The following is a 12008-nucleotide window of genomic DNA, read 5'->3' as shown; positions in this document are numbered from 1 at the left end:
AAAAGGAGCTGCTCTTGCTTCTCAGGTTAGAAGGTGCAGTGCAAGACCCTGGTTGTGACTTGATAGCAACAAGATATTCTTCGTTGTTGTAAAATTCTGACTCACCAGATACAGTGGATAAATTGTATTTCAATTTCTTGGAATCTATTGAAATAGACCTCGGGCCTGGCTTTTCCTCTCTCAAGAAACATGTTCTCTTCTCCGTTCAGGCCAAAAAGCAGCCATGGTATAACAGCACGCTAGCCTCGCGACGGAAGCGGCTCACAGCTCACTTTGAGGACCTAGAGCAGTGCTATTTTTCCACAAGGATGACACGTGTCTCAGGTGAGTTCCTCCTGCTTGTTGTTCAACTTCCAGCATCGTTTACTTTTCACAGTCCCACTCTTCAGGAAAGCTTCACTTTTAAGAGAGAAGCCTTGAGAAGCCTTTGCTTTTTCCCTGCCTGGGTGTGTTGCTGTACATATGCAGGTATTACTTCAAGTCATCCTGTGTAGATTTTTCTTGACCAATTTTTGAGGTTTTTAAGCTATAAAATGTAATACAGTTGTTTCAGAGGGGCGCGCATGTTGCTCTGTAATGCTGTACCGTGAAGGTTGTAACCACTAAATAATTTTTCACTAATCTTTGTTCTGAAGGTGCAGACATTTGAAAGCAGTGGCTAGGTAGTCTTTCTTCTAGATGTGGAATAAGTAGAGTCATTAAAACACTTATCAAAATACTTGAGAGGTGAAAACAAATTGATAAATGTTCCCATACTTAATGTGCGGTGCAGTACTTGGAGATCCAGATTGTGAGTCTTAGTTAACAAATGGCTTGAAGTATAGAAGCTGAGTGTGCAGCAATGTCATTATCCCATGGGGCACACCTTAGATTTAAGACTTGTTTTGTAGAATTAGAAGCTGTTTTCACAGTTGCCTAGATTGCCTCATTCATAATTGAGTATCAGTGTGACAGCAGGCTAGAGTAATTGTTACATGGTGGATGGATGGTTCTTAATTATATAACAATATTCTTTATTCTATTTGGAAGTGAACAGGTCAAATAAATGCCTCTTAAGGGAGAGGAAGGTCGCTCTCTGGCTCCCCTGGGGAAGAAGCAAGCTTTTGGGAAAAAAGTTTTGTGCAATGGGCTGTGTCAGGCAAGAGATGTGCAGCACCAAGTGAGCAGCAGCTTATGCAAAGAGGGAGAGGCTACAGTGAAGAGCAGGGAGCTACTGGGGGTTGAGAAAGAGCCTCAGAAGCACAAAAATAATGCAGGCAGAGGCTGCTGCAGCAGAGCATCTTTACTTATAGACTTGGAAGGCAAGGACCAACCTGTCAGGACACGAATCAGCAAGCAAGCTGGGGCACAAATCCCTGCTCCGTGAATACTCTGTTAATTTAGTTTGAGGTTTGGCCGCTTAAAAACTATCAAGCTTTTAAAAAATTATTATTAATAAACAAAAAAACCATGGTCTTTTCATGTTCGGAGGCTGCCAAGTGTTTTAGGAGAACTCACTCTCAGGTGGAAGATTGGCGCATGTCTGTGTCAGAGCAGTGGCTGACTCAGATCCCATCGTGTCCAGCAACACAGTTCTAACAAACTGTGGCACGATGGGCTTCAGCAGCTGGAAGATGGGAGGAATGCAGTTGTGTATGGCCAGCCAGGCTCCTGCGAGGCGCTCTCAATGTTCTGCAGGCTGCAGTACTTCACAGATCATGCAGAGATGCTTCCGTGCGTGTTATCTTGGTGATACGGAGCTGTTTTTGTTAAAATAATACGTTTATTAGCTAAGAATAACAAATTGGACTTTTCCCAGCATTCCCTTGTTGAAGACATCTTTCTTCATAATTGGAACTATAAATATGAATGCGGAGAAGCTGTTTTGTTTATGTGTGTGTCAGCTGCACCAAAAGTGGAGGATTTGCTACTGCAGTTTTTGCCCTAAATAAGGGATAACCTGTAATGCTTAATTAGATTTTCTTCTCTTCAAAGTCATTCCTGATTTTTGACACATTTTAAATAGGATTTAATACGGGTATAAAGGTTTTTGCAAGAGATGCCTGAAAATCTTCTAGTAAGGAGCGGAGCAGTAATACAGCTGGAATTATGAAATGGCCTCACACTTTGACGAGGAAAATGTCTTGAGAAATAACATTCCGTTTTGCAGGCTTAGATGCAGAATAAATTACAGGAGGACCGTGTGCTTGATCTCTAAATGAGGGAAATGGAAGAGCAGCAGCTATTTGCTCCTATTAAAGTGTCAAAGGAGGAATCAGTCTTTGAAAAGTACTTACAGATGTTTATGTACTGCTTCTCGAACTGTTTTCTGTAGTGGTCAGGTGCTGAAGGTTTAATTTAAAGCAGTGCTTTGTTCATTTAGATCTGTCTGACGTGGGTGATGTACCCATGGCTGTACCCTGTAACATGCTTATTACTGAACTTCACTATTTCTTTATGCAGTCAAACATTAAACAGCTTGCAGGGGACGCTTCAAAATGCCATACGGTTACAAAGCAAGATCATTTCTGATGGCAAGAAATTACCAAAGTGCAGAAATTTTAGAAATAACTGTTGCAACTTTTCTCCTTTTTTCACCCCAGTGTTTCCAAAGACTTCCAGTAAGTTGAGATTTATCACTTATGCATTTGATAAGAAAAGCTTAACTATAGCATAATTTAGTGACCTCGGCTGCACAGGCAAGTGATGTGTACCTTTCTGCTGCTGCAGTGGATGCTGTGGTTTAATAAAAGGCAAAATATTCAGTAGTGTGACTTGCATACTGGACTACCTATAATCCAAAGTGTTGTGTGTTAGAGCTGTTGCTGCTCCCTGAGCTCGTTCTTTTCCATGGTATTGGAGCAGAAAGACAAAGCAAGTAAAACAAGGGGGAATTGCTGCAAATTCTGGGGGTTGTTACACAGCCTGAGGGCTCTGTCTGATGTTTGACTGCAGTTGCTTGATCGTATTAGGAAAGCTGGCTTGTCCATGAGACATGGCTGTAAGTTAGGAATTCTTCCTTATATAGGAAATTCTAAATTTTGAAATGGTTGAAATAAAATTCCATTTGTACTGAAGAAAGTTAAGACTTGTGAGGTTTTGGGGAATAATTTTTAGCCATCTATACTGCAATTTAGTTTTAACGTTTGTAGTGAACTGTTCCATTTTCCACAGAATATTCATCATTATTATTCATGCTGGCTCAATTTCATCTTGTCTGCTGAAGGTCATAATTTCACAAAACTTACAGCACATGGAGTCTTCTGGTTTCATGCTTGTCTCCTTTCTCTAGCCGTGAAACAGCTCTCCCTTAGCTCTGTTGCTTTTGGAGTAACAAGAGAAATACTTCTTGCTACAAGTATTTTGAATGTAATTGACACCAAATGTAGGCATATTGTACCTGAAGTACAGTTCTGGGGAAAAGGAATATGTTTTCACTTCCATAGAATGTTAGACATTCTATACCATGCATTTTGATGCGCTTAAGGCTTTTCTGTTAATAATCCTTATGGCCCATAGGCTTTGTATGTGACTAAAATAAGTGAGCTCATCTATCAGTAAAGCGTATTTATAATCTCTAGGCAGATGCTCAATGCAGTAGGTTCATTGGAAGGACTGAATTTATGCTCTGAAAATGCTGCTGCCTTGAGGGAATGCCAAAAAGACAAAAGAGAGAACCTATTTTTGACCGAGAATCCTCCCCAGATAACAAGCAGAGGTGTTATCACATGAAGACATGCATCATGTTTGCCGTTGTTTATTTACTTCCCTATTCATTTTTCACCCTCTGCAACTCTCCTACCTCTCCCTAGATGACAGCAGAACCACAAGCCAGCTGGATGAATTTCAGGAGTGTCTGTCCAAGTTCACACGTTACAATTCTGTCCGACCCCTGGCAACGCTGTCCTACGCTAGTGACCTCTACAATGGCTCCAGCATAGTCTCCAGGTGAGAAATATGGTGGCTCTAGCAGTGCATTTCATGGTGATACAGGCTGCTGAGGCAGAGTTAATCACTTGTTTAATACGGGGTGTAAATGCTTTGGCTTCACCAAAATAGTTCTGTGATGAGTGTGTGGTTGTCACTGATCTGTGAAAGCGCTTGAGTATCCAGTAGTACCTTTTCTTCCAGTTGATATAGATCAAAACCAAGTGCAGAATCTTTGAGAAGCCCTTGTGGTAAGACATGAAGGCTGCTGTAGGCTCGGTCCCCTTCATGGTACAGTTGCATTAAAAAATAATGGAGATCTAGCATTTTAAGCCATTTTTCCTGATGTTGGTAACTTTAGGAATCTGTGGTGTTATTAAATCTTGTTTGTGGAGCCAGTCGTAATGGCGAATATTAAATAGCTGAGTTGTTTGTGACTGCGATTGCTTGACCTCTGCTAAGCGTTGGAAGCTCTTTTTGCTGTGCTTAAACTAGTGAGGGGGTGGTTATGGTAACGTCAACACAATAATTCCTTTCGTGCCAACAACAACTCTGCACCCTTTGCTGTATGGGAGGCTCATGTCTTCTGTACCAACAAGGTCTGAGCCTGCAATGGACCTGTTTGGACATAAAAGCCGGTGAAATGTCTTTCAAGAGAATCAGTTTCTTTGAGTTTCATCTCATGAACCAGCTCCCTTAGGGATCAAGCCTGAGAAAGCACACAGAACAGGGAGAAGCTGGGACCTGCCAGCAGGCCGTACTTTTAGCTGACTTCAGCAGTTGTGGAAGCATTCCCTGGGGGATTTAATTAGTCTGTGGTATCTTGGTTAGAGCTGTTGGTGGTGTTGGAAAAGATGATGCAACATGTTAATTGGGATTTTTTTTTCTGTATGGCATACAGAATGCAATACCTTCACAAATTTTAAATGCAGTTGTGGAAGTAGTATCATCATTTACAGTTAGGGAGTGTGAGTTCCAGAGGCCATACCTGGGGTCTTGAAAGAAATTCTACAATGGCATGATGAATTGAAGTTGGACTGTGAGCCTTGGTCTAATGCTGTATGACAGAGCCATCCAGACAGTGACAGAACAGCTTGGGTATTTCTTGAAAGGCTACAAGAAATGTTCTGTGAAGGAATCAAGGCATGTGTAGTGTAAAATACATATTTTTTTAAAGCAGCACTGATCCCTTAACTACTGCAATATGTAGCAGGAATGTATAATGTCTGACTTAGTCACAGAGGTCAGAACGCAATAATCACTGATCTGACGTGTATTTAACCTGCACTGATTGGGTTCATGCTAGCTGCAATGAAATGCAGATGGGAATCTCACTGCAACACAGACAAACTTCCTCAGCTACCAACTTGAGTGTGGATTGAATTTTTCTCCTTTGCCCTTTCTTCTCCTTGACATTCTGCAAGAACAGCATTTTTGTGGTATTTGGTTAGAAAATACTGGAAGGGCAGTAAATCTCACTCCGGTTTTGAAGGTATTATAATTCTTGGGTGAAATATACTTTTGAATAGTACTTCACTGCTGTTAAAAATGAAGATAGTGTGGGTCCTCCGTCTGAGCTAATGATAGAATCTGTACTTACCTAATTTCCAACGCATTTAACCCCCCCAAAAGTATGGCTTCCACCTTCATGTTTCTCCCTTGCTTGTGCCATTTTTAATCAAAGCATTTAAGAAACGTTTAGGGGTTTCAGTATGTGGGCTGAGTTAAGACAGTTTGTGTTTGAGTGTGTCCTTAAGTGCCTTGGTAAAGCAATGCTGCCAAATATGCTGCCACTGCAACTCCAGTTGGCTTCTGGCTCTCTAAACAATTCCTTCAAAGTTTGAACTGGTTAATCAAGAGTTTATATGTAATATTTGCTGGCCAACGTGTTCAGTCGTTCACCCTTGTTCTTTAGCCAAATTAGTAGTCTCAAGTTTAGAGACTCTTAAACTGTTAACTGAGCTAATGTGAACCAAAACTAATCTGTCTAGGGGAGAACATATGATGACAGAAGCTTGTAAGTAGTCATGATTGGGCCAAATTAATTAGCAGGGTGCTGTAAGAAGGTTTCTTACTGAGTGAAATGCTGTGCGAAGTTTTACTGTTTATCTGGACCTCTGTTGTACTGATTCCCAAACTTATTTCTGGATGTGCTGCTGGAAACATCAATGAAATAAAGGACGAAAGGAGAAGTCTTGCTGCTTAGCTGCTGTTGACACAAATGCATTTAAATAAAAAGCAAATATGACTTATTAGTAAGTAATCCTCATCAATTCACTCCCCTTCCCCCCTCAAACAAGCAAACAAGAAACCCAACAACCAAAAAGTGGAGAAACAACCAAAAAGCGGAGAAACAACCAAAAAGCAACCCGATGGTGCTTTTAAGGGATATGTCAAATATATTTAGAAGTGGAACATGAGACTGACCTGAAGTTCAGTTCTCTTGTGTGCAGTTTAGCTAATAGTTTTTTTTAATAAAATGATGGTATGAACCAGCAGAATACAAAGGTGTCTGGTTTGCATTGCTTTAACCCCATAGCAGTTCATATGCTGGACTTGGAGATCTCTGCTCTCTTTAACAGAGAGGTGTTAAGATATATTAGCTCTGCGTGCAAAGGACGTTAATGGAAACATGTTCCTTATCAGCAACGTTTGTTTGTTTAGAAGGGAAATAAAACCGGATTTATGGGAATGGGATGAAAAGTGTAATTAAAGGCTGTATATAAGCCGACTGAAAACCCCCAAAGCTGAGCAGCAGTCTCCTGAGCCACTTCCCACAGGTATATTTATGAATGCCTGGGCTTCTTGAGGGCTAGTGAAAGCTCATAAACAACCCTGGGCACGTTGTGTTACCTAGAAGTGTTTTGGTGAAGCATGAAGCTGTTGCTGCCTTCCAGAGCAGGGCTTGTCATGTCCTCTGATGCAGCTTTCCCCAGCTCTGAGTGTACCCTGGGAACTCTTCCTCCTGGCTCTGCAGTCCTGCTGTCCCTGGGCAGCATCCACACGGTGGCAGCCGCCGGTTGCGGTGCTGGGAGCTGGGCAGGGGCTTTGCTCCCTCTGCTGCATCGTCCATCACGCATTAACACTGATTTAATAAGATGCACGCAGCCAGATGGCGAGCCCAGCCTGGGTGATCTTCCTCACTTTGCTTAGAAACGGTGCTCGTGCATGAAAACTACAACACGTTGTCCTTTTTTCCCCTATTTGCTTTGAGAAAAATCTGAACAAAGGAGATGGAGTGAAAATATGTGGAAGGATTTGCACTGACCGGTTGTTCAGTTTCACTTCAGCGTTAGGGGCACTTTCAACAGGCCTGCTTTGCAATCGGAGCATACGTGTAGCTCAGCATGCTAAATGTATTTTTATACTCTCAGTTCTCCGAGGACAAACTATTTACATGGCTTTCACGAGTGTATTAAGTTTTGCTAGAATTGGGCCAAGGAATAAATTTTCCGTTCATTATGCCACCAGACAGAGCAGTCGTCAGAGCTTAACTTTTCTTCTCTCCACTTACCGAGGCAGTAAATAGTGGAAGGCTTTCTTTTAAAGATGAGACTGTAAACTGCAGCGTTAGCATTACAATGATTTATGTAGAAAATTGCTTCAGCGCTGTCAGAGGCCTTCAGAGTATAATGTGGCAGTCTTTCATGTTTGAAGAAACTGAACAGAAAACTACAAGAAAGACTGCAGCGGGATGCCTGCCCGAGGTTGGGTTATCAGCACACAGCTTCTCTCTGCTGGGAGTCCTCAGGTCGGGTGCAGACATGGGCATTTCTGCCTCAGAAGCCCTCAGGATTTTTGGGCAAATGCTGTGTGGGTTTTTCTAATCGGCTCACACTGCAAATTCTTCTGGTTTAGTTTTACCACTCCTCTGAAAGGTCTCGAAATGACGTCTGAGGAGGTTTGGATAGACAGAGCTCTGTTTGCCCAGTGATTTAGTGATTTATTTCATTAGAAAATAATAATAAAATAGGTATTTTTTGGCTGCTGATACCTTGCTAATCAAATTAGGGATTTACCTTTTGGAGTCCACTGTTCATTTTTTGGATTTATTTCTTTTATCACTTGCTTTTTATTCTCTTGCCTCTAAGCCATGCACAGGATGTGAAGAGGCATTCCTTGCACTCACACACATACAATTAAGCCACTGTTTCAAAGTTGTGCTTTTGAGTTGAGCCTTTCAGTAACATGACCTGTAATTCTTTCCTCAAAAGTGAGACTAAAAGGAAAAAAAAGTCCATTAGGAGCATGTTTTCTATTGATTCACTGGACCATTTTATTTTTCTGCTCCCCTTTTTCCTTTGGCCTACGATTGCTTTTCATATATATTGAGTTCTGTACTTAATAAGATGCCTTTTTGTTCTATCTAACACGAATCTTTTTTTTTTTTTATTGTCTTACATCCCCTACTTTTTAATGCACTGGGCTGGCAGGGGTTAGATGAGCCATTTTATTAAGCTGGTGACCGGTGATGCTTCTGTGTTGGTGGTAAAGATGAATGAAAGAAACGTGTGAGTGGGTTTATCCTTCACAGGATTATTTTTCAGAGTGCAATGGATGCTGCTTGAGAAGGTGAGAAATGAGGAGGGCTGAGTTTTTCTTATGGCCTTTTCTTCAAGCGGTCATTTTTGAAATAGACCCTTATTTAAAGGTGGCAGTTCTAAACTGTGGATGGATCTGTCTTCCTTGGATTGTTCTCCATAACTGGATAGAGGAGAAATGGTTGGGTAAAGTGACTTTAACTGCAGAATAGCTGAGGATGCTTGAAGTGGAAAGCCCTGAACCTCTTTGAAGTTTGTGCTTCTCCTCTGGCTCTGTTACCTTGATTCACATGAGGTTTTGGCCTACACACCAGAGGTTGTCTGGGGCTGAAATGGAATTTTGTTTACTTAGAGCTGGGCAAAATACTGAACCTTTCCATTACTTTTTCTCTTGAGCGCAGAACTGATGCATTTCTTAGTACATAATTGTGGTCTGGATCCCTGGAGCAGAAGCTCACTATGATGTGTAACCAGCAGAAGGGTTATACAGATGTCAGTGTGCAGCTTTGACTTTGAGGCCACCTCAGCTCCATGCTGTAACCCTCCCATTCCTGAGGACGGAGCAGCAATACCAAAAGGAAAACCTCTCCAGCCCTAGCCAGAAATGCAAACCTTCTGGTGGCTGTGTTGCCATTGCAGCAATATGTTCTTGCATCTACATGTGAATTTGCTTTTTGGGATAACATTTACATAATTTGGAATTGGGAAGTTAATGAATGAAAGTTTCATAGCCACCAGTGGGACCTTATTTTTTCTCTGGTAATTTCATACTATCTGATAGTAAAAAGATCTTCTTCCCATTAAGCTTTTAGTACTTCAAAGCTGCCTACCATTGCAGGTAATTAGATGAGTTTTGTAATTCAAATCAAATTTTATGAATTTTTATAAATAGTCTGTAAAAAGTATTGAAGAGTCCTTGATCAATTTGGGAATCAGCTTTTAAGCCAAATGTATTAAACAGAACTATTGCTCTTCATGATTTTTTTTTTAATAATTTGGAAAAATTTCATGCAGCTGATGAGAGCAATTCCTGGAAAATTTAGTGTAGTGTTCCCTGGCTGCAGCACAGGGCAGCAAGCATCAGAGCAGGCTTCCTCCTTCCTTGGAAGCCCCAGATAAGAGCTGACCCTGCTTTGGGTGGGGTTTCGGGCTGAAGACCTCCCAAGGTCCCTTCCAACCAGAATTACTTTCTGTTCTATCACTAGGTAAAGCAGCTTGGAGCTGAATGCCATTTAAGGAAGTTTTCGGATCCCCCTGTTTCCAGGTCTGTGTTCTGTACACTTAGGCTGAATGCACGCAGTCAGCTTGTTTTTAAACTTCAGGTTCTGCTTCCAGCTTCCTGCTGAGCATCTTTCTCTGGCCTTATGGTTCAAGAAGAAGCAATGTCCTCATGTGGCTTTCCCACCGTGCAAACTGAAATTCACTTCCTACTTATTTAGGTGTCAATTTAAACATGAGCATTTACCCTAATGAGGCTGGACTTTCAAAGCATTATTTTGTAGAACTTCAGGAATTGAAAATGAATGCAGTAGTGTCAAGAATGTATTCTGAGACAAATATGTGGGAGGGGTAGCCAGGAGTGTGTGGGAGTCATGTTGCATCCCTGTGTTCCTGTGTTCACCCTTCCTTTATTGATCAGGACGAAAGGTTTTCCTGTGCTGCTTCTGCCTCTCCTCCTATTCACATAAATGCCATCATTAGCCTGTAGCGTGGTGCTTTGACCTCAGACGTGGGACTTACAAACCACAAAAGCTGTGGTTTCACAGCACCTTATCTGCAGACCTCGAATGAGGACAGCGTTGGCAAAAGGCGGTTCCATGAGCTTGCCTCCCCCATTCCCAATTTTATAGCTTTCTTTAATTTCTGAGTTTTGATGCAGTGAGTTTCATAGCTGACTGCTTGAGGAAACAAAGCCTGTCATTAACAGAGCATGAATTTCAGTAGTTTATTAGTGGTCTCTTTAATTTTCTAGCTGGATTTGTTGGAAATGCCTCGCTTTGGTAGTAGGTCATTATCTGAAAAGAATTAGTGTGCCTTTGGATTTTTTTTGTTTTTCTTCCTTGCTTGCTTAGGGGGGAGTGAGGTTGTTAAATGATGGGCTGGCATGCGGAGCAGTGTGGGCTTGAATAGTTCTGAGGGAGAAAAGAGAGAAGCAAAAAAGAAAAGCCCCCAGCAGCTCAGCTTGGAGAAGAGGTAGGAGCTAATGGTTATTAATGTTGGCTGCACTAATAACTACAAAGCAAGACAGAGATGCTTTGGATCCATATGCTGCCTAGATGTTTTGTGGAATAAATTGTGAAGTGACACTGATGTTTGTGTGGTTACAGGGCTCTATGTGAGCGTGTGTATACGTTGATGTAAATGACGGTGGGAGTGAGGTCAGGTTTCTCTCTACAAAACCGAAACAAGGAAGATCGCTCGGCACCTTTCCCTGAAGAAATAGCATGCAAAATACTGACCAAAAGAAGATTCGGAATGCTATCAAAGCAATTCCCTGAAACAGACTTGGCAGGTGAACTGAAAATGTTTCAAATGGCGTTTTAACCTCGTTCCATCATCGCCAGGCAGCAGGGCCATCAGAATTAATTGTCCCAGCCTGTTCTTTGGCTCCTCGACACGGCTCATCTGCGGCGTGTGGACACGATATTTATGAAGGCTGGTGCCCTGCCTCGTGCTGCCTGTTGGATTCAGCCGAGGTGTCTGAAGAGGTTACTGTCTCCAGCTGTCCCTCCTGATGCTCTGCTGCAGGGAGTCTGGCAGAAGAGCTAATGGAGTCTGATGAATTCGGAGGCTCTGGCTAATAGTTTGGCAGACTGTGTGCCTGGCATGGGCTGGGCGCCGATTTGATCTGAGCTCCTCATCGGGGAAATGGGGGATCTGGCGATGTGGTCAGCTGGAGGCAGTAATGCCTTTGGCATGATGGAGAAAATGGGGAATTGGAGCCTGTGGATGGGCTGCGTTGATTACAGTCCTGGTACTGATGGATGCTTCCTGTGCTGAGCTCTTTTCGGATGCAGTTGTTGATCTGTTGCAGCTGTGATGCTCTGTTTTGAAGAAACAAAATTTTGTTGGCACGGTAATAAATGTGGTGGTTTGAAAGGAAGCTTGCAAGCTTTTGATGGCCCTATATTTAGAGGGAATTTCAATCACTATCAGAAGTTTATTCCTAATTCATGGCATCATCCTGATAGAATGTGCAGACAGCCTTCCAACTGGCCTGAGTTAGCCACGGGGTGGGGTAAGGCTTCCTCCTTCAAGCCTGCTCCATCATACACAGCTCAGGAGGAGGCTGCGAGCTTCCTTCTGAAAACATTTCCCAAGCTTGAAAAGAGAATGGTGAGTATGCGTGGAGACCTAAAACCTCTTCTGCCGTGATGCTTTGGAATGCTGAGCCTGTGCAGTGCTACCACTGGAGCTGTCAATAAACTCTTGTGTACCAGCAAACCTGGCGAAAATTGAGGATCCTGTTTTTCAGATACGGATAGGCCACCTGAAATATTGCAGCAGGCAGTCTGATACTTGGCTTCAGTTTTAAACAGTCATTAGAAACACTCTGTATTT

At 42.3% G+C, this 12008-nt stretch overlaps 1 protein-coding gene across 1 annotated transcript in view; it reads left to right on the top strand.

The window, feature by feature from the left end:
* Positions 1 to 12008, top strand: part of COP1 (COP1 E3 ubiquitin ligase) — a 145032-nt gene that overhangs the window by 49035 nt on the left and 83989 nt on the right. The window contains exons 11-12 of the mRNA XM_042873549.1: positions 210 to 324; positions 3792 to 3927. Coding sequence (XP_042729483.1) covers positions 210 to 324; positions 3792 to 3927 — 251 coding nt within the window. The remainder of the gene's footprint in view (positions 1 to 209; positions 325 to 3791; positions 3928 to 12008) is intronic.

Source organism: Lagopus leucura, unplaced genomic scaffold, assembly GCF_019238085.1.
Source record: "Lagopus leucura isolate 7727_CA_CO unplaced genomic scaffold, USGS_WTPT01 Super-Scaffold_100009, whole genome shotgun sequence".
NCBI classification, from domain to species: Eukaryota; Metazoa; Chordata; class Aves; order Galliformes; family Phasianidae; genus Lagopus; species Lagopus leucura.
This window is presented reverse-complemented; position numbering and strand designations above follow the sequence as displayed.